Raw genomic sequence first — 26182 nt, 5'->3', positions numbered from 1 at the left:
TTGTTATTATTTTATTATAAAACTCACAAAATTACTGTCAATATTTTGCCAACGTCGTTAAAAGCTCTTTTGGCGATCTTAAAACACTTTTAGTTACTTTAAAAGCACAGTCAAACATGCCTAATCTTGCAAAGCCTAGCCCTAAATTAAGAATAAAGAAGTAGTGAGTGTTCTTTCTTCTTTATCTCAAAACTTAAAATGCGTATTTGACCTAGCAAAATGACATTATATGGCTAAAACGCTCATATGTCATAGAGAAGCAGTAACTGTTGTTCATCTCGCCGTGTATTAGGGGCACAAATTGGACATAGGGGACCCCAACCTTAAAGTCTCAAATTGTATTTGAATTGCTCCATAATTGGGAGAGATTTTTCAGTATGACCGGTACACGGGATGGTAACAGCAAAGATAATGGACATGGATCCTGGATCCTCTACCAAAGAAAATTCAAGGTGGGGCATATGATAACAACAAAGATAATGGACATGGATCCTCTCCTGATCCAGTTGTCCTAATCCACCTAGTCAAATCATCCGAGCTGTTGAAATTTGATCAAACAGCTACAAATAAGGGCCTACTTTAAAAGTTATAATAACTTTAGCAGTTGGATCAAATTTCAACAGTTCGGATGATTTGACTAGGTGGATTAGGACAACTGGATCCGGAGAGGATCCATGTCCAAAGATAATAAGCCTAATTAGGTCCCAAGTACATGGAAACATTTTTAAAAAAATGCAAGTGTTTTTTTTCTAAAAAGCACTTCAGCTGCTTCAAGTGCTTCATTCTATGAGCATTTCAACTAGTTTTTATTATTTTATTATTAAACTCACAAAATTACTGTCAATTTTTTGCCAACGTCGTTAAAAGCTCTTTTGGTGATCTTAAAACACTTTTAACTACTTTAAAAGCACAGTCAAACATGCCTAATCTTGAGAAGCCTAGCTCTAAATTAAGAATAGAGAAGTAGTGAGTGTTCTGTCTTCTTTATCTCAAAACTTAAAACGTGTATTTGACCTAGCAAAATGACATTATATGGCAAAAACGCTCATATGTCATAGAGAAGCAGTAATTGTCGCTCATATGTCATAGAGAACCCACAAACGACGACCTTCGCTTATTGAATCTACCAAAGAAAATTCAAGGTGGGGCAGATGGTAACAACAAAGATAATAAGCCTAATTAGGCCCCAAGTACATTGAAACATTTAAAAAAAATGCAGGTGTTTTTTTTTCTAAAAAGCACTTCAGCTGCTTCAAGTGATTCATTCTATGAGCATTTCAAGAAACTCACAAAATTACTGTCAATTTTTTGCCAACGTCGTTAAAAAGCTTTTGGCGATCTTAAAATACTTTTAGTTACTTTAAAAGCACAGCCAAACATGCCTAATCTTGCTAAGCCTAGCTCTAAATTAAGAATAGAGAAGTAGTGAGTGTTCTTTCTTCTTTATCTCAAAACTTAAAACGCGTATTTAACCTAGCAAAATGACATTATATGGCTAAAACGCTCATATGTCATAAAGAACCCACAAATGACGACCTTCGCTCGTTGGATCTACCAAAGAAAATTCAAGGTGGGGCAGATGATAACAACAAAGATAATAAGCCTAATTAGGGCCCAAGTACATTGAAACATTTAAAAAAAATGCAAGTGTTTTTTTTTTCTTTTCTAAAAAGCACTTCAGCTGCTTCAAGTGATTCATTCTATGAGCATTTAAAGTAGTTTTTATTATTTTATTATAAAACTCACAAAATTACTGTCAATTTTTTGCCAACGTCGTTAAAAGCACTTTTGGCGATCTTAAACCACTTTTAGTTACTTTAGAAACAAAGTCAAAATGCCTAATCTTGCGAAGTCTAGCTCTAAATTAAGAATAGAGAAGTAGTGAGTGTTCTTTCTTCTTTATCTCAAAACTTTAAACGCGTATTTGACCTAGCAAAATGACATTATATGGCTAAAACGCTCATATGTCATAGAGAAGCAGTAATTGTTGTTCATCTTATCGTGTATTAGGGGCACAAATTGGACATAGGGGACCCCAACCTTAAAGTCTCAAATTGTATTCGAATTGCTCCATAATTGGGAGAGATTTTTCAGTGTGACCGGTACATTTGATGGTACACCTGTAAACACGGAAATTCCTGCAATAAATGAGACAAGAACACGTGTACAAAATAATATTTGTATTAATGATTTGGGGGTTACAATCTCTTCTACAAATTTAGCCTCTGATTCGATCTTCGTAATGTGTAGATTTGTGGATTGTGATGTTGATCCCAGGGCTTTCAAGCCTTGATCTTAGGATGAACAATTGATGAACGATGGACGCTTTCTTGAAGGGGCCGTTGGGGCTTGATCTTGAAGGAGAATTTAACGAAGAACGAAGAGAGCTTTCTTGATCCTCCGAGATTTGCTTGGGAGCTTTAGAGTTTCAAAGTTTCAAGGTTTTGGTGTGATGTCCATTGGTTTTTTTTTTTTTTTGATCCCTTGATGGAGAAGCCTATTTATAGACTTTGAGAATGGATCACCACCATCCTTTTTTTTTTTGGGTGAAATGAGTGGAGGTTGTAGGTGAAATAAGTGGAGGTTGTAGGTGAAGTAAGTGTATGATGTAGGTGAAATGAGTGTATGATGTTGGTGAAATGAGTGGAGGTTGTAGGTGAAGTGGGTGATGTAGGTGAAATGAGTGGAGGTTGTAGGTGAAGTAAATGTATGATGTAGGTGAAGTGAATGGAGGTTGTAATTTTAATGCATTGGTCAACATTTATTTCACCGAAATTTCGATGTCTACAAATGGCCCCACTTCAAGGCGCGTCATATACATGTGCTTGTCACGTGTAGGAAATGCGTTTTGAAGTCCTTTAATGTAGATATTGATCCAAGGGCTTTCGTGGCTTGATCTTGAATTGGGCTGGAAGATTTTATGGTTTCCTTCAATTGTTGATTTTCCACAGGCATAATTTTGAATTGGGCTGGAGGGTTTTCTGGTTTCCTCCAAGGGTCTGAACTTACTCCTCTTATCTAGAGCTGAATTTGATTCAAGTGATTCAAGGATGGTGGACACTTGATTTTGAATCGGACTTGTGATTTTTTCAAGGGCCGTCAAGGCTTGATCTTGAATTAAAATGGGACCCTGAGCGATTTCATGATTTGGACATATTGCAGGCAGGTACGAGGTGGATGTGATGGTTTATTTCTTTGTTCAATTTTTCCAATTCATATTGAAGAGGGTCAGAGGATAAGGTCAAAGGCTGCCAATAGTTTGCTTTGAAAGATTAAGGAAGTTTGGGCATTTTCATATGAACCCCGAGCAGTTTGGTTAACGATATGATCTTCAAGAGTGGTGGACACTTGATCTTGAATTGGACTTGTGATTTCTTCAAAGGACATCGAGGCTTGATCTTGAATTTAAATAGGACCACGAGCGGTTTTACCTGGCAAGTGATATTCGGCTTTGTAGGGGATGAATCAGCACATGCAGTTGTTGCGTTTGTTGATCCTCCACAAGCTTGATGTTTCATTGTCACTCGTCTTATCTGTTCTCCAGGCAGACGTGGTATTTTCTTTGGAAGCACATTAGCAGTTGAAGATGAGTACTTGAGATCAATGCTAGGTCAGCAATCAGGGAAGAGATTCTAGGCAAACGGTTCTTGACTGGAAGCTTGATTCCAAGTGCCGACTGATTACTCTCCTTCTCATTGTCCTGCAGGTAAGAACAAGGACAAAGAAAATGACAGGGAGAAAGCATGATATGAGATACTTTTGCTTTTGAAGAAGCAGTGGTGATTTGATGGAGTTGCATGGCGAGGCTTTGCTCTTCGATGACGGTGCCAACAAAAGGTTGTTGAGGCTTCTCGAGCTCTTTGATTAGAGTAACGACGCCAGGCTTGGATTTGACTTAGACTCATCCGTCTGGATTATGCGGTTCTGCAAGGAAGGGCGTCGTGCTACAATAATTTATTCCAGCTCATCGTGCTGCATTCTTCTCTGCTTGTTTATTTTGAATAGCAGAAGTGGTGCGCAACCTTTTGCCTTTAAATGGTCGTTCAGAGCATCACCCCTTAGGGCCTCATCCATGCTTGGCAGCTTTAGTGTAAAGAGCGAACACATATCAATTGTCCTAAAGTATTCGCTGAGGAAATTCGAGACCTATCAACAGTTGAAGACGAGCACTCGAGAGCAATGCTAGGTAAGCAACCAGGCAAAGGTTTCGAGCAATCAGTTCCAGATCGGAAGTTTGATTTCAGGTTCAGATTGCTTTCTTTCTTTCTCATTGTCTTGCAGGTAAGAACAAGGGCAAAGGAAAAGACAGGGAAGAATCATGATATGAGATACATTTGCTTTCGACCCTGATGATATGAGATACCTTTGCTTTTGACCCTGATGATATGAGATACGTTTGCTTTTGAAGAAGTAGCGGATGAATCAACACATGTATTTGTTGCGCTTGTCTCCACATGCTTCGAGGTAGCATCTTCACTTGCCTTATCTGTTCTCTAGGCATCTGGCATCTTCTTTGGAAGTACATCAACAGTTGAAGACGATTACTTGGGAGCGGTGCTAGGTGAGCAATCAGGGAAGGGGTTCCAGGCAGTTGGTTCCAAATCGGAAGGTTGATTCCAAGTGCCGGCTGGTTACTCTCTTTCTCCTTGTCCTGCAAGGAAGAACAAGAACAAAGAAAAGGACAGGGAGAAAGCATGCTATGAGATACTCTTGCTTTCAACCTTGACGATATGAGATACTTTTGGTTTGGTGTGGCCTGGTTGAAGAGGTATTTTCAGGGATGAAGAAAACTGGGTATGTTGAGAGGTTTGGTTGCAGATGTATTCTTGACAAGGAAGAAGAGTCAGGCGTTTTGGATGTGTGCCTTGCCATAGAGGATGAAGGTCGACATATATAGGGATTTCCCAATAGTAAGTGGTGGTGCGGATGATGCCTTGTCACCCACGCTTGTCGGCAAAAGTGTGGTAGTTGGAATAGTGAACTTCACACGTTTTCAACTCTGTCAGAGATCTTTGACAAAGTTGCACGTGCTATCCGACAAGTTGAGGTTACGTTTAAAAAGTGTTGACGAACTTTATGCAGGAAAATCCGGCTTTTGAAATTCAGAGAGTGGTGTCTCTTTGATTTTTGAATTGGTGGCTGTGTTGCCTTTCCTTTTATAGAGGTATTGATCACATCTAACATGCACACTTTGAAGATTGCTCGCTCGTGAAAATTGTCTCTGGTGTATTTCTGAGATTTTACTCCATCCAACCCTTTTCTTTTATCATTTTTGAAAATGGCTTACCCGTTTAACATTTGCTTAGATTTGAGTCTCAGGAGCGATACAGGCGCGCTGCGTCAGGGTAATATATGGCGCCCATCATTCTTATCTTCTAATGGCCCTCTTCCAGTTGAAGACTCCGTGATGAGGGATGTAACAACGCCTACGATTGTAGCTAGGAACCTTCTCACTCCTAGAGATAATAGGCTACTTTCAAGGCGGTCTGATGAGTTGGCTGTTCAAGACTCCCAGCTCTCAGTGTTCAGTGTGCGGGCTCTGTGTCCAACATGGGTCACCGCCTATTGGCTTGAACTCGCCAAGTTGAATCATTGACGGCCGAGGTGGAAGACCTTGGACGAGAGGTTAAACGTCTCAAGCGCGAGAATAGAGAGTTGCACATGCTTGCAAATAATTATTCAACGAGCATGAGGAGAAAGCTTGATCATTTGCAGGAATCTGAAGGTTGGATTCAAAGCGACCATCAGAAGTTTGTAGCCTTTTTCTAGAGGCACCTTTTGCCTTCGCCGTCTGGAGTTCGACCAAGTATTGAGGCGCCACATGATCAATCTTTAGTGCCTCCTTCTTCTAGGGTTGCTCCTGGTGCTAAGACTTCACGTAAGCAACCTTTGTGAAGGCTCCCTCTTCTTTTCTTTCTTTCTTTTTTATTTTTTTCATTTTTCATTTTATTATTATTATATTATATTATATTTTTATTTATTATTATTATTATTATTATTATATTTGTAATTTCTTAGAGATATCAATAGACATGCTTTATTTTATTCAGTGTATTGTGCTAGATACAAATAAAACATATATCTCACTAAGATGTATTACTTCTCCCCCTTTTTTTTTGAGAACTGTTAAACCCACCCCGTTGTCTTATTTCACCACCCACGTTATATTTACACCCACTATAAAAAGTTAAAAAATTAAAATGTTATTTTCCCACCCACTATTATTCCTAAAATAGCCCTATATATAATTAGAGATAAATTTCTTTAAAAAAAAAGAAAATAAACAAACCTTCTAAAAATAGGAAAAAAAAAAGAAAAAAAACCATGTTTCCTTTCCAAATTCCAATTTGAGTGTCCTTTTCGAGATGCATACCAATTTGAGTGTCCTTTCCAAATTTTCCCTAACCTAATTAAAACAATTCCAACGAATTCTAGGAATTCTCATAGGAAAACATGAAACAAATTGTACCCTAACCTAATGCAAATTTAAATAAAAAGTCACAAAGCTATGCTTCAATTATTCATGTCGACAAATCAAGATGGTCCACATAAAATTATCTTTTACATGTTCGACGGAAACATAGTCATCTACTTGTTCCATAGAAATGTCATTTTCTAAATTCATTCTTTTTGCTTTCTCTGAATGAAAGGGGATGAAAATGATGAGTTAGGGTTTATGGGAGACAAATTTTCTAAACTTTTCTTTTCTTTTCTTTTTTTATAAAAAAAAAATTAATGCAAAAAGGAGTAAGTAAGGTCCCTATTAGTCATTTTACAAATGAATAAATTTGTAATTAAAAATTCATAAAAAGGTGGGTGGGGAAATAAGACACCGGGGTGGGAATATCACCACTTTTTTTTTTTAGATGGTGCCTAATGCACCATCCTCCCCATTTTTTGTTTTTACGCTTCAATGATTTTGTCGCCATCATCCCCCGTTTTTTTTTTACTTTCCAATAGTAGCATGCAATTGTGAGTGGCTTGAAGATGGCACGGTTGTTCCTCAATGGCTTCCCCGATGTACTGCATTCTTCGCATGCATACCATTTTCATTTGCTTATCGGGAGACCATTATTTGCACAGCCACTGCACCAATAGTTTTTTTTTTTTTTTTTTTTTTTTTGGGTACAAAATAATATTTGTTGCCTTTGTAATAAAGTTGAAAACCTTTAATAAAACCCTTATTTTTTATTTTGATGTGATTGAACTCGAAGTTGAATCTTCGCTCTCTCTCCTCCACCGTCTCCGCCCTCTTGCTGGAGTCATGGCCTCCGCCGGCAGGATCTCCCCTGCGATCGTCCGGTGCTTGTCGACCAGATCGACGACGTCGTCGCTCCGGGACCCGAACCCTAATTAGTCGAACCGGCCTCCCTAGGAGACGATCCTCCTCGACGGATGTGACTTCGAGCACTGGTTGGTTGTCATGGAGGCCCCTCAGGGTGATATCACTAGGGATGAGATCATCAATGGCTACATTAAAACCCTGGCTACCGTTGTCGGAAGGTAACACCTGCTATTAATTTCTGTCTAAGTTAATTATTTTTCTTACTTTTAAAGTGTTTGGATTATGAGAAATCAGAATTGGAAATGGAGTTTTAGAATTTATATGTCTGTGTTTATTATAGTGTATTTGTTTCTTTAATTCATTTTCAATTTATATTTGTATTTGTTTTTTCAAAGTTGTAGCTTTTTAATTTTCTCTTTTTCGCTCTTGATTACAGTAGAATTTTGGGTTAAGTTGATTTGTATTGCACCAGGAAACTTTTGTTTGAGAAAATACAAGAGGTTGTTTCTCTATTGGGGGAGGGTTGTATGCACATGCTACTCTCTGGCATTTATCTTGTTGTAGGATATTAGTTTATTTGTGTTATACACCGACACGATTATGGTGTATAACATAATATATGAACATTTTCTTAATACCGTTAATGGCTTTCTGTTGTATGCAGCTGTAAAAGTTAATGGCTTTCTGTTGTAAGATAGGAAATGATTTTGTAATTGCAATTGGCCTTTATATCATTTTTGTAGGGTTTTGACTTGATTTTTTTTATATCACATAAATGTGTGTGTTTTGCTAAATTTCTTTTGTTTCTGTGTATTTCAGCCGAAATTTGGGGGGTGGAATTCTTAATGTTGGGTTATATGTTTTGAAGTTAAGCAAAACTCATTAACTTTTTTGTAGGCTTTTGATATTCAAAATCTAAACTATAACCCCACTTTGTGGCAGGGTCTTAATGATCTCTTAAATAGTATGGTCTTAATCATGTTTCTTATAGCATGGTCTTGATCACTTTTTTTTACAGACTAAAGTTTTTGTAAGATTCATGGCTTTCACATTTCAAAAAGCACATAGGATTGTACTGTATTCCTATTGTTTGTGTTTCGTATGATTTATATTTTGTAATGAAGATTTATATAACCAAGTTTGGATTGCTTGTACGCATTCGGCTGAACTGCAGTGAGGAAGAAGCAAGAATGAAGATCTAGAGCTCGTTTGTATGTGCTTTTAAAATGACTGAAAGCGCTTTCGGTGAAAATATTTTTGGAACCAATCCTTAGTAAAAATGCAAGTAAATTCTGGAAAAGCACTTAAAGTGCTTCCTGGAAGAAGCACATAACTGGTGCTTCTTACAGAAAATACTTTAAGTGCTTTTGGAACCAAAAAACATTTTTTCTAAAAACGATTTCAGTCATTTTAAAAGCACATCCAAACGAGTTACTACTCAGTTTCAACTAGGTGCTATTATGCGTTTGGGGCACTTGTATCTGAAGAGGTTTCACTCAAAATCAAAGGTGATTCTGCTTCTAAGTTGGGAATTTATTATTTTCTTGTGTCTGGGTTCTCATATTTATACATGTGTGTGTATTTGTAAAAGTCTTGTTGCAGAGTTGCCTGGAGTCCGTTGGGTACTTCCTGATTCCTACTTGGATGTTAAGAACAAAGATTATGGAGGTACCGATATGCTTGTTTCTTCAAGTTGAGTTTCAAAGAAAACAAATTATTTATAGCAATCGATTCATTTAAGTCATAAGTCCCATTCCGTAATAGCTCTGGCAGTCTGATGATATATTGATTTTAAATTTATTTCTTTATTTTTTCTGACAAAGGATAGTTTGAGGCTCTAGAATGTTACAGATGAAAGTTATTAGGCAGTTGATGTTGTAGCAGTGCTAGTGGTGTGTAGAACCGGTGAAATATAAAAACCCCTGTTGAAGGCTTTCTGCAACCCTAGTGAATATTGTGTACAGAGTTTTCATGTAAAATATCATAATTTTGAACTAACCAGTTTCGTGTGTCGATTGCATCTGAAAAAATGATCCATGGTAATTTTCATTTCAAAATTTCTGTACTCCCAAGAATTGTGGTCCAGGTACCGAGAGTTATAGTAATATTAAACAGCGTGTGTTTTTTCTACATTGTATAGCCTTTTCTATATTGTTTTCAACTAAGTTAACCAGGAAAATTCTATTATTCATGATTTGTTTGCTTTCTTGTTTGTTTTGGCAGGTGAACCTTTTATTAATGGCCAAGCAGTGCCATACCGATGGAGAAGTTGCAGTTGGCCGATCTCAGACGGTATATTACCGGTAATGTTGTTGGAAGAAACACTTATCACTGGAAGAAAGTTAGACAATCTGCGGGTTATGCTGCTGGGATGTATCGTTTTGCCTGAGTAAAGAGGCAATTCGAGTTCATAATCGTCTTCTTGAGCTGCAACAGGTTGATGTACCAACGCCGGTACTCTACAAAGTTCTTTTGGAAATTCACCTGAAATAAGGTTTATTGACAAGCTTATCTGAACAAGTCTTGGTAGATCAGTCCCCAACCAGCTAGGAATTGTCCCTGCGATTTTGTTACCTGCCAGATTCAAGATCTCTAGATTCTTTAGCTTTGCTAACCATGCAGGTAGTTGACCGGTGAGATCACAATACGACAAGCTCAAAAATCGAAGATTTTGAAATCCATCAAAACCAACCATGTCATCGTCAGATGGCATTTCTTCACCGTTAAAGGCACCCGTAAGGAGGAGTGCTCGAAGACTTTTGCAATGCATCAGTATCTTCATTGCTCCCATGACATTTTCCAATCGGATGTAACTAAGAGAGAGTAAGGACAGGGAGTTTAACGAAAGAATCTCAGGTTGTATTTGTCCCTCTAGATTGTTCGGACCTAATCGAATTGCTTTCAGGGATCTACATGAGTAAAGGCTCATTGGCAACTTACCAGTGAACTCGTTCACACTCAGGTCAAGTTTAGTCAGTTGAACAAGTTTGGAGAAATTAAGCTTGGTAATGTCTCCTTCCAAGTTATTTCGTCCCAAACGTAGTTCTACAAGGCTGGTGCAATTCATCAAAGATTGGGGCAACGGACCTCGTAGGTCGTTGAAATCGAGCTGTACAATTTTTAACCTGGAGAGCTTGCCCAAACGGAGAGGGAGTGCTCCGCTCAGTTGATTGAAGGAGAGGTCAAGGATTGCGAGGTTGGTGAGGTTGACAATTCTATCACTAATGCCTCCATATAGTGAATTTAGAGGTACCGCAACTTCTTCGAGTTTGGTAGCATTGTAGATATCTTCTGGAAGTAGGCCTGAGAGATTATTGTGACCAGCACGAAAAATTTGCAGCTCGGAACACCTCCCAAAACCACGGTTAATGTTGCCACCGAATTGGTTTGAGGAAAAATCTAACACTCTAATCAAGGGGTTAGAATGTAGACATATAGAGGATGGGATGTACTTGGAGAAGGCATTGTTGCTGACGTTGAAACTTGTCAATTTCCAAGCATGCATGAAGAACGAAGATGGAATTGGACCATGGAAGCGATTGCTTGACAAATCGAGTGTACGGATGTTGCTGGATGTTAGAGACAAAGGTAGCTCTCCAGAAAGAAGGTTATAGCTCAAATCAAGAATCTCAAGAGAATTCAAGGACTCAAAGAGTTTATTTTCAAGTGAACCCTGAAGTGAATTGTGGGTGAGATTCAAGTGGGTGAGATGCGTGAGGTTTCCAAGTGAGGATGACGAGGTAAAAATAACTCCGTCGAGCCCCTTCGAGGGTAAGAGCAAATGGGTGACCCGACCTTCCGGATTACAAGTGATGCCTTCCCAACTACAACAGTTAATGGAAGTCCAATTTAAGGGAGGAGAGGATAGAGTGAGGTTGAAGGACAAGAGAGCGCTATGTTCATTTTGGTTGCATGCGTGGATATTTGGAGATATAATGGACGTGAATAAGATGATTATGAGAAGGAAGCGATGAGCCATTGTGTTTGAAGGCTTGCTGCAGCTCATTGCTTTTTGTCTTCGTATATATAGCAGGATCTCGAGTCTCTACATTTAAAAAATTATGCTTCATTAGATGGAAAAGCAGCTTTTGCAACATTGGAAAACAACCATAATCACACGTTAGAAGTCGAGGGGTCCTCCAAGATCCCGACTGAGAATTTGGAAAACAAGAATGCAATATTTCCAACCCCTTCAAGACGTCGAATAGAGATTCTCCACTAAAGAACCCGCAAACAACGCAAGTGTTTTTTTTCTTCTAAAAAGCAGTCCAACCCCTTTAAGTGTTTGTGATACTTTTGCCATTTTGTGTTTCTAGGAGCATCATGATGGAGTTTGGTGGAAAAGTATGCAAACGGTGGAATTTTTGAGCTTAGCTGAAGATAATCATATCAAGCATACGTCTGTCGTAGTCCTCCCACAGGAAATGGGCTTCAAACGTTACTGAAAGCCTAATCTAGCGGAATCTAGTTGGAGTAGAGATTAATAATTGCATCTGCACATTTTAATAATGTAGCATTTGGTTCTATCTGACCAAAAAGATAAGTTTGGGGACCATGAAAATGATGGAGGACGACCAATATGTTGTGAAAAGAAGATTTCAAACCAAAGTCTTGTCTTTGTGGTGGATCAAATAGTAAGTCTTATCTTTATAATACAATTCTTAAAAAAAAGGCAGAGGAACGGACGGAAGGGAGGAGGGAACACACGGCATTATGGAAAGAGGAAAGAAAAGATGGTGGAAAAGAAAGGGAATAGGGATTATTGGGTTTTGGTAGGCAACTTTACAGTTGCTTGGACAAAAGGCAGAGGAAAGGCAGAGGAAAGGCAGAGGAAAGAAGTGGAGCAATGAAAGGCAGAGGAGAGGAAGTCAGGAGCAGAGGAGAGCAAAGGAACAGAGAGCTCGTCTTGTAAAAAAGGGTGTCTTCTTTCTTTGTTTTTTTCATGGATAATTTTTCATGTATTAATACAAGTATGTGCAACTAGAGTGACGTCATGACCCTCAACATGAATACGTAGATTTCTCTTTTAATTGTTTAAGTGTTGTTACATGCTTGCTTTGATATTTTCAATCACTGAATTAAACATGTGCCTTGATGCTTGATCAACATTAGGATGCTTACAAAAGTCATCGGATGCAAATTTGAACAATGTCACTTTAAAATTGGTTATACTTCTTATGAGTGAGGATTGTAATTTCTCCTAACGTACATATCATTCATTCTCTTAGGGATTACATGGTTTACCAAAAGGATTTTCACCAATATTAATGAATCACTCATGTTTATATTTAATCCAAATGTCATGGATGAATTGCATGTCCTGGTATGCGTTTTAGCTTGAACTAGTAAAATGCCCCCACGTTGCTGCATGACTTGAATGCACTAGCCTTAACTACTTTGGCGGCCCACCCGCACCCGAGTCAAAAATCCCAGCGATCCTCTCCCTCCAACCCGTCAACCCTTGTGTGCAAATTATGGATTCGGAGGATGTATCTCGAAAATTCAGATGCACATGATTAAAATTAGTAGATATTAAGGACGTGTACTTAACAGATCAACACGAAGAACGAATGAGTACATTACAAACTAAATGACCGTCTCAGCCAGATACTTCTTAAAGAACACCTCCAATCTATCAGTATGATTACTCAGTTTTTCTGAAAACTAGTACCCTAAACCTTACATTCAAACTCATTTCGAATGCAAACAAAAAGTATATGATAAGTCCCGAGCCTCTCTTTCTAGCCTCAACTCAACTCAAGTTCCCAACTTTCACCTTCCAATACAAAGAAACTAAAGCATCAATCTGCAATTTCGCAAACAACATATAATTCGCAACCCAGTGTCTACATAAACGATCGAATTAAAAAAAAAAAACTGGACCAAGGCATAATCTTTCATTTCATAATCAAAACGTTGGCCGAAAGTACAAAGCAAACACAGCATGCAAAAAAAAAAAAGAGTTCTGTGTCTACGGAACAATCTCAATGTGCGCAGATGATATGAAATCATTCCACAATAAAGGAAAAAAATCTGGAGAGAGAAAGAAAGGCTTACTACAATCAAAAGGATTTCCACTATCATTTCTCCCATCTCCTGTAACTTAGCTACACACAAACCAAATATTTTTAACTAAACCAACCCCCAAAGTCAGAAATAAAACCATGCCATACTCTAACCATAAATCAGAAACATAAAAAAAAAAATCAATTTATCAACTGGTAGGGTAACATATTGTGTTATCACTAACAACAAACAATCACTGTTAAGAAACAATGAGCCATATGAATTACCAGACACGATCCTAAGATGAAACAACAATACTGAAAGCAGTATATATTCTCAAAATAACTGGTAACTAAAAACGTATAGATTAGTAAAACAAAATGGGGATCTTCAAATTTATCAACACAGATGAAGCAGCAAATCCATCACAATCCTTATCAGTCAAAATTATTCAAATCAAATTGACCACGGAAGCATATCGAACCAGTAACTTTCACCACAAAACAAAAACCAAAATACAAATGCAGTAAAAAAAATCTAATCGATTCAAAACACACAAATCTCACAAACCAAAACAAATCCAGATATTTGATCACTGAAAAAAAAAAACCAGATTCAACAAAAAGTAAAAAAATTGAGAAAAATAGTCAATTGATTCAAGTCGTGGATTACCAAGTGATTGGCAAAGATAACTTTGAAGCCGTGTCTGATAAACAAACAACACAGATAGAAGTATCTCTACACAAACTCTTAGTTTGAGTGGTTTCTGTGCCATCGTCGTCATCAGCAGGCAGCACATCATCCTCAAAATCATCCCTTTCAGATAATGCACCAAGACTTTGAAATTCAAAGTCATCTTCTTCTCCATCTGATAAGTTATATTTGCTTTTCTTGTTCGTCCTTAATTATTCATGAAAATGAAGAGAAAAAAATAGAAAACAAAATGAGAAACAAAACACATTAATAAATTACTCATGATTCCATATATTAAACTGAATATAGTTCTGAAATAGAGTTTATAGTTGCGTAGAAAGCTTGACAAAAAGAAAGGAAATTTAGATATCATGTGTTAGATATGCACATTTTAATGAGGTAAGCTTTGTGCGATGAACTACAACTGTTTACTATTTCCCTATATTTTCCTGGGAACCAAACAGAAAACAAAGCTGACCCCAAACAATGGGCAAAAATTCAGAAAATGAGCTTACTTGATGCTCGCGCTGCGCACGCCGAATGGCCTTATCGAACTCATTGAGATCGTCATTATGCTCCCCAATTCGTTTATCGACAAAGACCGAAGCTTTATTGCTCTGCTCGTACTCCTTCAGCAACGTGTTCTTCCTCTGAGCCACCAAAACATAAATAAATCAATAAAATTACAAAATTTCAAGTAAATTCAGAAAGGAAATGACGCAATTCAGTACCTTTCCCGTCACCTCCAAAAATTTCTCGCGAGAGCGGGAGAGGCCAACTCGGCGCTCTTCGCCTTTGCGCCTTTTGCCGAGAATGTCGAATTTCCTCCGGGACCAAATGGTCTCGAACGGGTTGGGTTTTAGGGGGACCTGGTGCTTCATGGCGACAGCGTTCGGGCCTAATTTATTCTTTTTCTTATTCGCCGTCGCCGCCGTCTCATGGTTGTGATTGGCGTCAGCTCTGCCGGGTTTTGGTGATTTGGTCTCGAACGGGTTGGGTTTCGAAACGGACTTCTGTTCTCCTTGTGTTTCGCCATTGGAGACTGGTGTGAGCCGAGAGGTACTGCAGTAAAGTAAAATTCGGCTCAAACCTACGGACACAATTACCCCCTAACTTTTAAGAATTACCTTCCCAACCCAGCCAGATCTGATGGTTTTGTTGTAAATAACATGAAATCGAATGGCTCCGTGCTAAACCATACGGACAATATTACCCTCTGAACTTTTGAGAATTACCCTCCCAACCCAGCCTCATTTGGCTGGTATTGTTGTAAATAGAATGAAATCGAGTGGCAAAGAATTGATGGCATCTACAATGCCATTTCCCCCCTACTTTAGGCTAATGTTACAAGTAAAACTATACAAGAAAACCCAACCTTCAAGGGCATGTGTTGTTGGTAAAAGTCAAACTCTAGTGCCTTGTCAATCTAATTTTTACCAGAATTTTTACCAGAATTTTTATGAGTCTTAACGAATATAGGCCGCCCAATCTCGTTCTTCTTCGCTCTCTCTCCCCCACCGTCTCCGCCCTCTTGCTGGAGTCATGGCCTCCGCCGGCAGGATCTCCCCTGCGATCGTCCGGTGCTTGTCGACCAGATCGACGACGTCGTCGCTCCGGGACCCGAACCCTAATTAGTCGAACCGGCCTCCCAAGGAGACGATCCTGCTCGACGGATGTGACTTCGAGCACTGGTTGGTTGTCATGGAGGCCCCTCAGGGTGATATCACTAGGGATGAGATCATCAATAGCTACATTAAAACCCTGGCTACCGTTGTCGGAAGGTAACACCTGCTATTAATTTCTGTCTAAGTTAATCATTTTTCTTACTTTTAAAGTGTTTGGATTATGAGAAATCAGAATTGGAAATGGAGTTTTAGAATTTATATGTCTGTGTTTATTATAGTGTATTTGTTTCTTTAATTCATTTTCAATTTATATTTGTATTTGTTTTTTCAAAGTTGTAGCTTTTTAATTTTCTCTTTTTCGCTCTTGATTACAGTAGAATTTTGGGTTAAGTTGATTTGTGTTGCACCAGGAAACTTTTGTTTGAGAAAATACAAGAGGTTGTTTCTCTATTGGGGGAGGGTTGTATGCACATGCTACTCTCTGGCATTTATCTTGTTGTAGGATGTTAGTTTATTTGTGTTATACACCGACTCGATTATGGTGTATAACATAATATATGAACATTTTCTTGATACCGTGCGCTGTAAAAGTTAATGGCTTTCTGTTGTATGCAGCTGTTTTGTTATGGTCTGAATTTGGGATCACTATAGCTGTAGTAAGATAGGAAATGATTTTGTAATTGCAATTGGCCTTTATATCATTTTTGTAGGGTTTTTGACTTTATTTTGTTTATATCACATAAATGTGTGTGTTTTGCTAAATTTCTTTTGTTTCTGTATATTTCAGCCAAAATTTGGGGGTGCAATTCTTAATGTTGGGTTTTATGTTTTGAAGTTCTAACAAAAGCAAAACTCATTAACTTTTTTTGTAGGCTTTTGATATTCAAAATCTAAACTATAACCCCACTTTATGGCAGGGTCTTAATGATATCTTAAATAGTATGGTCTTAATCATGTTTCTTATAGCATGTTCTTGATCACTTTTTTTTACAGACTAAAGTGTTTGTAAGATTCATGGCTTTCACATTTCAAAAAGCACATAGGATTGTACTGTATTCCTATTGTTTGTGTTTCGTATGATTTATATTTTGTAATGAAGATTTATATAACCAAGTTTGGATTGCTTGTACGCATTCGGCTGAACTGCAGTGAGGAAGAAGCAAGAATGAAGATCTACTCAGTTTCAACTAGGTGCTATTATGCGTTTGGGGCACTTGTATCTGAAGAGGTTTCACTCAAAATCAAAGGTGATTCTGCTTCTAAGTTGGGATTTTATTATTTTCTTGTGTCTGGGTTCTCATATTTATACATGTGTGTGTATTTGTAAAATTCTTGTTGCAGAGTTGCCTGGAGTCCGTTGGGTACTTCCTGATTCCTACTTGGATGTTAAGAACAAGGATTATGGAGGTACGGATATGCTTGTTTCTTCAAGTTGAATTTCAAAGAAAACAAATTATTTATAGCAATTGATTCATTGAAGTCATAAGTCCCATTCCGTAATAGCTCTGGCAGTCTGATGATATTTTGATTTTAAATTTATTTCTTTATTTTTTCTGACAAAGGATAGTTTGAGGCTCTAGAATGTTACAGATGAAAGTTATTAGGCAGTTGATGTTGTAGCAGTGCTAGTGGTGTGTAGAACCGGTGAAATATAAAAACCCCTGTTGAAGGCTTTCTGCAACCCTAGTGAATATTATGTACAGAGTTTTCATGTAAAATATCATAATTTTGAACTAACCAGTTTCGTGTGTCGATGTATAGCCTTTTCTATATTGTTTTCAACTAAGTTAACCAGGAAAATTCTATTATTCATGATTTGTTTGCTTTCTTGTTTGTTTTGGCAGGTGAACCTTTTATTAATGGCCAAGCAGTGCCATATGATCCCAAGTACCATGAGGAATGGATAAGAAACAATAGTCGAGCAAATGAGAGAAACAGGCGTAATGACAGACCTCGTAACTTTGACAGATCAAGGAACTTTGAAAGGAGAAGGGAAAATATGCAGAATCGTGATTTTCAGAATACGGGTCCATCTCCTATGCCTAATCAAGCTGGGCCAAATTCGGGACCTGGACCTGCCAACATGGGTCCTCCACCCCCCAACAGGGGTCCAATGTCTCCCAACATGGGTCCTCCACCCCCGAACAGGGCTCCAATGCAGCCTCCCAACATGGGTCGTCCACCCCCGAACAGGGCTCCAATGCCGCCTCCCAACATGGGTCCACCAAACAACTACAATAATCCCCAGCCAAGCAACAACTGGAATTCTGGGCCACCGAACAGCTATAATCAGGCGCCTCCCAACAGCTACAATCAGATGCCGCCCAACAACTACAATCAGATGCCTCCCAATAACCCGGGAGGGGTGTCACCAAACAACATGGCTCCACCTTCTAATGCAGGATGGAATGATCCTGGACAATACCAGAATAACTACACGCCAGACAGGGATGCTGGAGTCAATTCTGGTCCAAACCGTTACTAAGCTTGAGGCTAGTTGCGGTATGATGAGTCTTGTAGGCATGTTGTAGATAAACGAGGAGGTTGCTCGAGATGGGCTGTTGGTTTCAATGTTTCTGGTCTTGAATGATATTTCCTTTGGCATATTGCTGTGGTCGGAACCTGGTTGCCTTTTATCGGAATATGATTACACTTTCAAGGTCATATCTTATGCGATTAGTCGTGTCTTTACTTTGGTGCGCAACATGAATTGTTTCAGGTAGTGCACATATTGACAGAAAGCAGACTGCATGGGGATCATTGTTAAATGGAACATGTTAATTTGCAGTCCTCTGTGAAGATTATGTGTTGCTATTCTTTCCTAGATTGTTTTTGCATGCTATGCTCTCACATTGGTTTTTGCATATTTTGGTGATGATGCTATTTTGCTAGAAAACTGTCATGTTACGTTGTCAATTTGGTAACCCGATTCTCAGTTTGGCTATGTTTGGGGTGAGGGATTTCCAAGTCTCAAGGAATCGAGACCAAGTTAGGGGGGATTGGAAATGCGGGAGGGATATGAGAGGGATTTGCAAATTACGATTTACGAGTCATTTACAAAGCAATAACTTCGACAGCATAGGGACGTTTATTATAAAATAAAATACATAACAGAGGTTTATTTTCGAAACCCTCAATTGTAACTGAGAAAAAACAAATAACTCTATTTAGCTAAGCCATCGATTCATCCTATTCATGCTCACTGCTAACATGACATAGAGCCTATCCTGTACATTGTCTGTGAACTGAAAATACGCATACCTCCATGTCTTCTTTACGATCAATGAACCACATACTCCCCAGAATCCGAAAATAAACCCGAACGCAGCAGAAATATAGAACCACGGTAGTTGATGCCCATCGTCCTCATCATCTCGGTTATTCTTATCATGCGCATCAATGCGACACTCGTTTGGAAGCGGTGCACCGCAAAGTTTTGGATTCCCCTCAAATGCAGAAGCTTCAAAGCTTTGGAGCTGAGTGCTTGTTGGGATTGGACCTTGGAGATTATTGTACGAGACATCCAAACTTCTTAAGAAATTAAGGCTCGTCAGAGACGATGGGATTTTTCCGGACAAGTGATTCTTGGAGAGATCCAAAACTTCTAAGTTCTTAAGGTTAGAAATTTGGTCTGGAATGTTGCCGGAGAAGTTGTTGTTGCTTAGAAGCAAAATTTGGAGAAGCTGCAGTTGGCCGATCTCAGACGGTATATTACCGGTAATGTTGTTGGAAGAAAGATCTAGCAATGGAGGAAAACTAGACAACCTGCGGGTTATGCTGCTGGGATGTGTCGTTTTGCCTGAGTAAAGAGGCAATTCGAGTTCATAATGGTCTTCTTGAGCTGCAACAGGTTGACGTACCAACGCCGGTACTCTACAAAGTTCTTTTGGAAATTCACCTGAAATAAGGTTTCCATCCAAGTTTATCAGAAAAAGTCTTGGTAGATCAGTCCCCAACCAGCTAGGAATTGTCCCTGCGATTTTGTTACCTCCCAGATCCAAGATCTCTAGATTCTTTAGCTTTGCTAACCATGCAGGTAGTTGACCGGTGAGATCACAATCCGACAAGCTCAACAATCGAAGATTTTGAAATCCATCATAACCAACCATGTCATCGTCAGATGGCATTTCTTCACCGTTAAAGGCACCCGTAAGGAGGAGTGCTCGAAGACTTTTGCAATGCATCAGTATCTTCATTGCTCCCATGACATTTTCCAATCGGATGTGACTAAGAGAGAGGAAGGCCAGGGAGTTTAACGAAAGAATCTCAGGTTGTATTTGTCCCTCTAGATTGTTCGGACCTAATCGAATTGCTTTCAGGGATCTAGATGAGTAAAGGCTCATTGGCAACTTACCAGTGAACTCGTTCAGACTCAGGTCAAGTTTAGTCAATTGAACAAGTTTGGAGAAATTAAGCTTGGTAATGTCTCCTTCCAAGTTATTTCGTCCCAAACGTAGTTCTACAAGGCTGGTGCAATTCATCAAAGATTGGGGCAACGGACCTCGTAGGTCGTTGAAATCGAGGATTATGATTTTTAACCTGGAGAGCTTACCCAAACGGAGAGGGAGTGCTCCGCTCAGTTGATTGAAGGAGAGGTCAAGGATTGCGAGGTTGGTAAGGTTGACAATTTTATCACTAATGCCTCCATATAGTGAATTTAGAGGTACCGCAACTTCTTCGAGTTTGGTAGCATTGTAGATATCTTCTGGAAGTAGGCCTGAGAGATTATTGTGACCAGCACGAAAAATTTGCAGCTCGGAACACCTCCCAAAACCACGGTTAATGTTGCCACCGAATTGGTTTGAGGAAAAATCTAACACTCTAATCAAGGGGTTAGAATGTAGACATATAGAGGATGGGATGTACTTGGAGAAGGCATTGTTGCTGACGTTGAAACTTGTCAATTTCCAAGCATGCATGAAGAACGAAGATGGAATTGGACCATGGAAGCGATTGCTTGACAAATCGAGTGTACGGATGTTGCTGGATGTTAGAGACAAAGGTAGCTCTCCAGAAAGAAGGTTATAGCTCAAATCAAGAATCTCAAGAGAATTCAAGGACTCAAAGAGTTTATTTTCAAGTGAACCCTGAAGTGAATTGTGGGTGAGATTCAAGTTGGTGAGATGCGTGAGGTTTCCAAGTGAGGATGACGAGGTAAAAATAACTCCGTCGAGCCCCTTCGAGGGTAAGAGCAAATGGGTGACCCGACCTTCCGGATTACAAGTGATGCCTTCCCAACTACAACAGTTAATGGAAGTCCAATTTAAAGGAAGAGAGGATAGAGTGAGGTTGAAGGACAAGAGAGCGCTATGTTCATTTTGGTTGCATGCGTGGATATTTGGAGATATAATGGACGTGAATAAGATGATTATGAGAAGGAAGCCATGAGCCATTGTGTTTGAAGGCTTGCTGCAGCTCAATGCTTTTTGTCTTCGTATATATAGCAGGATCTCGAGTCTCTACATTTAAAAAATTATGCTTCATTAGATGGAAAAGCAGCTTTTGCAACATTGGAAAACAACCATAATCACACCTTAGAAGTCGAGGGGTCCTCCAAGATCCCGACTGAGAATTTGGAAAACAAGAATGCAATATTTCCAACCCCTTCAAGACGTCGAATAGAGATTCTCCACTAAAGAACCCGCAAACAACGCAAGTGTTTTTTTCTTCTAAAAAGCAGTTCAGCTGCTTCAAGTGCTTCATTCTATGAGCATTTCAAGTAGTTCTTATTATTTTATTATAAAACTCGCTAAATTACTGTCAATTTTTTGCTAACTTCGTTAAAAGCTCTTTTGGTGATCTTAAACACTTTTAGTTACTTTAAAAGCACAGTCAAACATGCCTAATCTTGGGAAGCCTAGCTTTAAATTAAGAATAGAGAAGTAGTGAGTGTTCTTTCTTCTTTATCTCAAAACTTAAAACGCGTATTTGACCTAACAAAATGACATTATACGGCTAAATCGCTCATATGTCATATAGAAGTAGTAACTGTTGTTCATCTCACCGTGCATTCGGGGGACAAATTTGACATAGGGGACCCCAACCTTAAAGTCTCAAACTGTATTCGAATTGCTCCATAATTTGCTCCGCTAATTAAATGTCATGCATCTGTATTTTTCATATGAATTAAATTCCACGCTCTACGTTATTTCCCTGCTGAAATGATTTTTCTTGGAAGATTGGACGTTACTCATTTTTCTCCACCACTGAGTTATATATCTGACCATCATACTTGCAATGTCCATTAAGATGCTGTATTTACACAGCAATAGTTACTAACCGTAATTAAGACAGCCCCTTGAAGATGGGCAAGTGGTACTATGGTACCGTGATGAACCAATTTTTATACTATATATTTCATCCTTTTATATTTGTTTTCTTGTCTAGTTTAGTTGGAAGTTTTAAGTGTTTGTGATACTTTTGCCATTTTGTGTTTCTAGGAGCAGCATGATGGAGGGCTGGTTTGGTATTGCTGTGCTTTGAAAAAAAGCTGCTGTGAGAATAAGCGGCTGTGCTGTGAGAATAAGCGGCTGTGAAATAAAGCCAGTAGAGTGTTTGGTAAACTTTTTTGTGAAAGTACTTTTGGAAAAAAAATCAGGATGATAGTGTGTCTTTTCATTAAAGGAGCACTGTAGCTCCGTGTACTTTGAAAAAACTGGTTTTTTTTCAAAGCAGCAAATAGCAGCTTCAGCTTTTCCTTTGATTTTCAGCTTATTCTCACAGTAGCTTCCAAAATAAGCCCTTTTTTTTCAGTTTACCAAACACAAAAATGACCCTCAGCTTTTTTTCACAGTGGCTTTTTTTAAAATCACCTCAATCCCAAACGGGGCCGGAGTTTGGTGGAAAAGTATGCAAACGGTGGAATTTTTTAGCTTAGCTGAAGATAATCATATCAAGCATACGTCTGTCGTAGTCCTCCCACAGGAAATGGGCTTCAAAAAGTCAAATCTAGCGGAATCTAGTTGGAGTAGAGATTAATAATTGCATCTGCACATTTTAATAATGTAGCATTTGGTTCTATCTGACCAAAAAGATAAGTTTGGGGACAATGAAAATGATGGAGGACAACATTATGTTGTGAAAAGAAGATTTCAAACCAAAGTCTTGTCTTTGTGGTGGATCAAATAGTAAGTCTTATTTTTATAATACAATTCTTAAAAAAAAGGCAGAGGAACGGACGGAAGGGAGGAGCACACACGGAAGTGGGAAAGAAAGTGAAGAAAAAATAAAATAAAGTAAAAGTGTGGAGGGAACACACGGCATTATGGAAAGAGGAAAGAAAAGATGGTGGAAAAGAAAGGGAATGGGGATTATTGGGTTTTGGTAGGCAACTTTACAGTTGCTTGGGCAAAAGGCAGAGGAAAGGCAGAGGAAAGAAGTGAACAGCATTGAAAGGCAGAGGAGAGGAAGTCAGGAGCAGAGGAGAGCAAAGGAACGGAGAGCTTGTCTTGTAAAAAATGGTGTCTTCTTTCTTTGATTTTTCATGGATAATTTCTTATGTATTAATACAAGTATGTGTAACTAATTTAAAAAGGGTGTCTTCTTTCTTTGATTTTTCATGGATAATTTCTTATGTATTAATACAAGTATGTGTAACTAATTTCCTTTCGCTAGAGTGAGGTCATAAGCCTCAACATGAATACGTAGATTTCTCTTTTAATTGCTGAAGTGTTGTTACATGTTTGCTTTGATATTTTCAATCACTGAATTAAACATGTGCCTTGATGCTTGATCACCATTAGGATGCTTACAAAAGTCATCGGATGCAAATTTGAACAATGTCACTTTAAAATTGGTTATACTTCTTGTGAGTGAGGATTGTAATTTCTCCTAACGTACATATCATTCATTCTCTTAAGGATTACATGGTTTACCAAAAGGATTTTCACCAATATTAATGAATCACTCATGTTTATATTTAATCCAAATGTCATGGATGAATTGCATGTCATGGTATGCGTTTTAGCTTGAACTAGTAAGATGCCCCTGCGTTGCTGCATGACTTGAATGCACCAGCCTTAACTACTTTGGCGACCCACCCGCACCAGAGTCAAAAAATCCCAGCGATCCTCTCCCTCCAACCCGTCAACCCTTGTGTGCAAATTATGGATTCGGAGGATGTATCTCGAAAATTCAGATGCACATGATTAAAATTGGTAGATATTAAGGACGTGTACTTAACAAATCAACACCAAGAACGAATGAGTACATTACAAACTAAATGACCGTCTCAGCCAGATACTTCTTAAAGAACACCTCCAATCTATCAGTACGATTACTCAGTTTTTCTGAAAACTAGTACCCTAAACCTTACATTCAAACTCATTTCGAATGCAAACAAAAAGTATATGATAAGTCCCGAGCCTTTCTTTCTAGCCTCAACTCAACTCAAGTTCCCAACTTTCACCTTCCAATACAAAGAAACTAAAGCATCAATCTGCAATTTCGCAAACAGCATATAATTCGCAACCCAGTGTCTACATAAAAGGTCGAATTAAAAAAAAATAACTGGACCAAGGCATAATCTTTCATTTCATAATCAAAACGTTGGCCGAAAGTACAAAGCAAACACAGCATGCAAAAAAAAAAAGAGTTCTGTGTCTACAGAACAATCTCAATGTGCGCAGATGATATGAAATCATTCCACAATAAAGGAAAAAATCTGGAGAGAGAAAGAAAGGCTTACCACAATCAAAAGGATTTCCACTATCATCTCTCCCATCTCCTGTAACTTAGCTACACACAAACCAAATATTTTTAACTAAACCAACCCCCAAAGTCAGAAATAAAACCATGCCAAACTCTAACCATAAATCAGCAACATAAAAAACAATCAATTTATACTGATCCTTCAATGGTTTCAAGGGATCAATCCTAGGAGTCAATCAACTGGTAGGGTAACATATTGTGTTATCACTAACAACAAACAATCACTGTTAAGAAACAATGAGCCATATGAATTACCAGACACGATCCTAAGATGAAACAACAATACTGAAAGCAGTATATATTCTCAAAATAACTGGTAACTAAAAACGTATAGATTAGTAAAACAAAATGGGGATCTTCAAATTTATCAACACAGATGAAGCAGCAAATCCATCACAATCCTTATCAGTCAAACTTATACAAATCAAATTGACCATGGAGGCATGTCGAACCGGTAACTTTCACCACAAAACAAAAACCAAAATACAAATGCAGTAAAAAAAATCTAATCGATTCAAAACACACAAATCTCACAAACCAAAACAAATCCAGATATTTGATCACTGAAAAATAAAACCCAGATTCAACAAAAAGTAAAAAAATTGAGAAAAATAGTCAATTGATTCAAGTCGTGGATTACCAAGTGATTGGCAAAGATAACTTTGACGCCATGTCTGATAAACAAACAACACAGATAGAAGTCTCTCTACACATACTCTTAGTTTGAGTGGTTTCTGTGCCATCGTCGTCATCAGCAGGCAGCACATCATCCTCAAAATCATCCCTTTCAGATAATGCACCAAGACTTTGAAATTCAAAGTCATCTTCTTCTCCATCTGGTAAGTTATATTTGCTTTTCTTGTTCGTCTTTAATTATTCATGAAAATGAAGGGAAAAAAAAAGAAAACAAAATGAGAAACAAAACACATTAATAAATTACCCATGATTCCATAAATTAAACTGAATATAGTTCTGAAATAGAGTTTATAGTTGCGTAGAAAGCTTGACAAAAAGAAAGGAAATTTAGATATCATGTGTTAGATATGCACATTTTAATGAGGTAAGCTTTGTGCGATGAACTACAACTGTTTACTATTTCCCTATATTTTCCTGGGAACCAAACAGAAAACAAAGCTGACCCCAAACAATGGGCAAAATTTCAGAAAATGAGCTTACTTGATGCTCGCGCTGCGCACGCCGAATGGCCTTATCGAACTCATTGAGCTCGTCATTGTGCTCCCCAATTCGTTTATCGACAAAGACCGAAGCTTTATTGCTCTGCTCGTACTCCTTCAGCAACGTGTTCTTCCTCTGAGCCACCAAAACATAAATAAATCAATAAAATTACAAAATTTCAAGTAAATTCACAAAGGAAGTGACGCAATTCAGTACCTTTCCCGTCACCTCCAAAAATTTCTCGCGAGAGCGGGAGAGGCCAACTCGGCGCTCTTCGCCTTTGCGCCTTTTGCCGAGAATGTCGAATTTCCTCCGGGACCAAATGGTCTCGAACGGGTTGTGTTTTAGGGGGACCTGGTGCTTCATGGCGACAGCGTTCGGGCCTAATTTATTCTATTTCTTATTCGCCCTCGCCGCCGTCTCATGGTTGTGATTGGAGTCAGCTCTGCCGGGTTTTGGTGATTTGGTCTCGAAGGGGTTGGGTTTCGAAAAGGACTTCTGCCATTGGAGACTGGTGTGAGCCGAGAGGTAATGCCGTAAAGTAAAATTCGGCTCAAACCTACGGACACAATTACCCCCTAACTTTTAAGAATTACCTTCCCAACCCAGCCAGATCTGATGGTTTTGTTGTAAATAACATGAATTCGAATGGCTCCGTGCTAAATCATACGGACAAAATTACCCTCTG

General features: G+C 38.6%; 3 protein-coding genes across 56 annotated transcripts in view; 2 read left to right on the top strand and 1 right to left on the bottom strand.

Moving 5' to 3' along the window:
* The window catches only part of LOC126614362 (multiple organellar RNA editing factor 8, chloroplastic/mitochondrial-like), a 42826-nt gene that overhangs the window by 6897 nt on the left and 9747 nt on the right, over positions 1–26182 (top strand). Inside the window, exon 5 of one of the 2 annotated variants that reach the window (XR_007620352.1) lies at positions 18232–18328. The gene's annotated coding sequence lies outside the window, so the exon portion shown is untranslated. Of the gene's footprint in view, positions 1–18231; positions 18409–26182 lie in introns of those variants that run through there. The other variant, XR_007620353.1, reaches the window with a different exon arrangement.
* Positions 7200–26182, top strand: part of LOC126614365 (multiple organellar RNA editing factor 8, chloroplastic/mitochondrial-like) — a 28543-nt gene continuing 9560 nt past the window's right edge. The window contains exons 1-4 of one of the 7 annotated variants that reach the window (XM_050281985.1): positions 7208–7503; positions 16759–16856; positions 16951–17016; positions 17454–17954. In XM_050281985.1, coding sequence (XP_050137942.1) covers positions 7424–7503; positions 16759–16856; positions 16951–17016; positions 17454–17954 — 745 coding nt within the window. In that variant the 5' untranslated portion in view covers positions 7208–7423. Of the gene's footprint in view, positions 7504–15406; positions 15766–16758; positions 16857–16950; positions 17017–17453; positions 17955–26182 lie in introns of those variants that run through there. The other 6 variants (XM_050281990.1, XM_050281983.1, XM_050281989.1 and 3 more) reach the window with 6 other exon arrangements.
* Positions 12418–26056, bottom strand: LOC126614367 (uncharacterized). 47 transcript variants are annotated; one of them, XR_007620355.1, is made up of 7 exons: positions 25711–26054; positions 25495–25629; positions 25035–25185; positions 24296–24345; positions 24017–24046; positions 23866–23973; positions 12799–12910 (listed from the first exon to the last, which is right to left on the bottom strand). XR_007620355.1 is itself a non-coding variant. In XM_050281994.1 (6 exons), the coding sequence occupies exons 1-6, from the start codon at positions 25858–25860 to the stop codon at positions 12977–12979; spliced, it is 558 nt and encodes a 185-aa protein (XP_050137951.1). In that variant the 5' UTR covers positions 25861–26054; the 3' UTR covers positions 12799–12976. The 47 variants fall into 47 exon arrangements, 35 of the variants coding, with proteins under 35 accessions (XP_050137950.1, XP_050137958.1, XP_050137961.1 ...); XR_007620358.1 differs by having other exon boundaries at positions 12799–12963; positions 23919–24046; positions 25711–26052; XR_007620356.1 differs by having other exon boundaries at positions 12799–12975; positions 23932–24046; positions 25711–26052.

The sequence above is a fragment of the Malus sylvestris genome, chromosome 3 (assembly GCF_916048215.2).
Source record: "Malus sylvestris chromosome 3, drMalSylv7.2, whole genome shotgun sequence".
Classification (NCBI taxonomy): Eukaryota; Viridiplantae; Streptophyta; class Magnoliopsida; order Rosales; family Rosaceae; genus Malus; species Malus sylvestris.
This window is presented reverse-complemented; position numbering and strand designations above follow the sequence as displayed.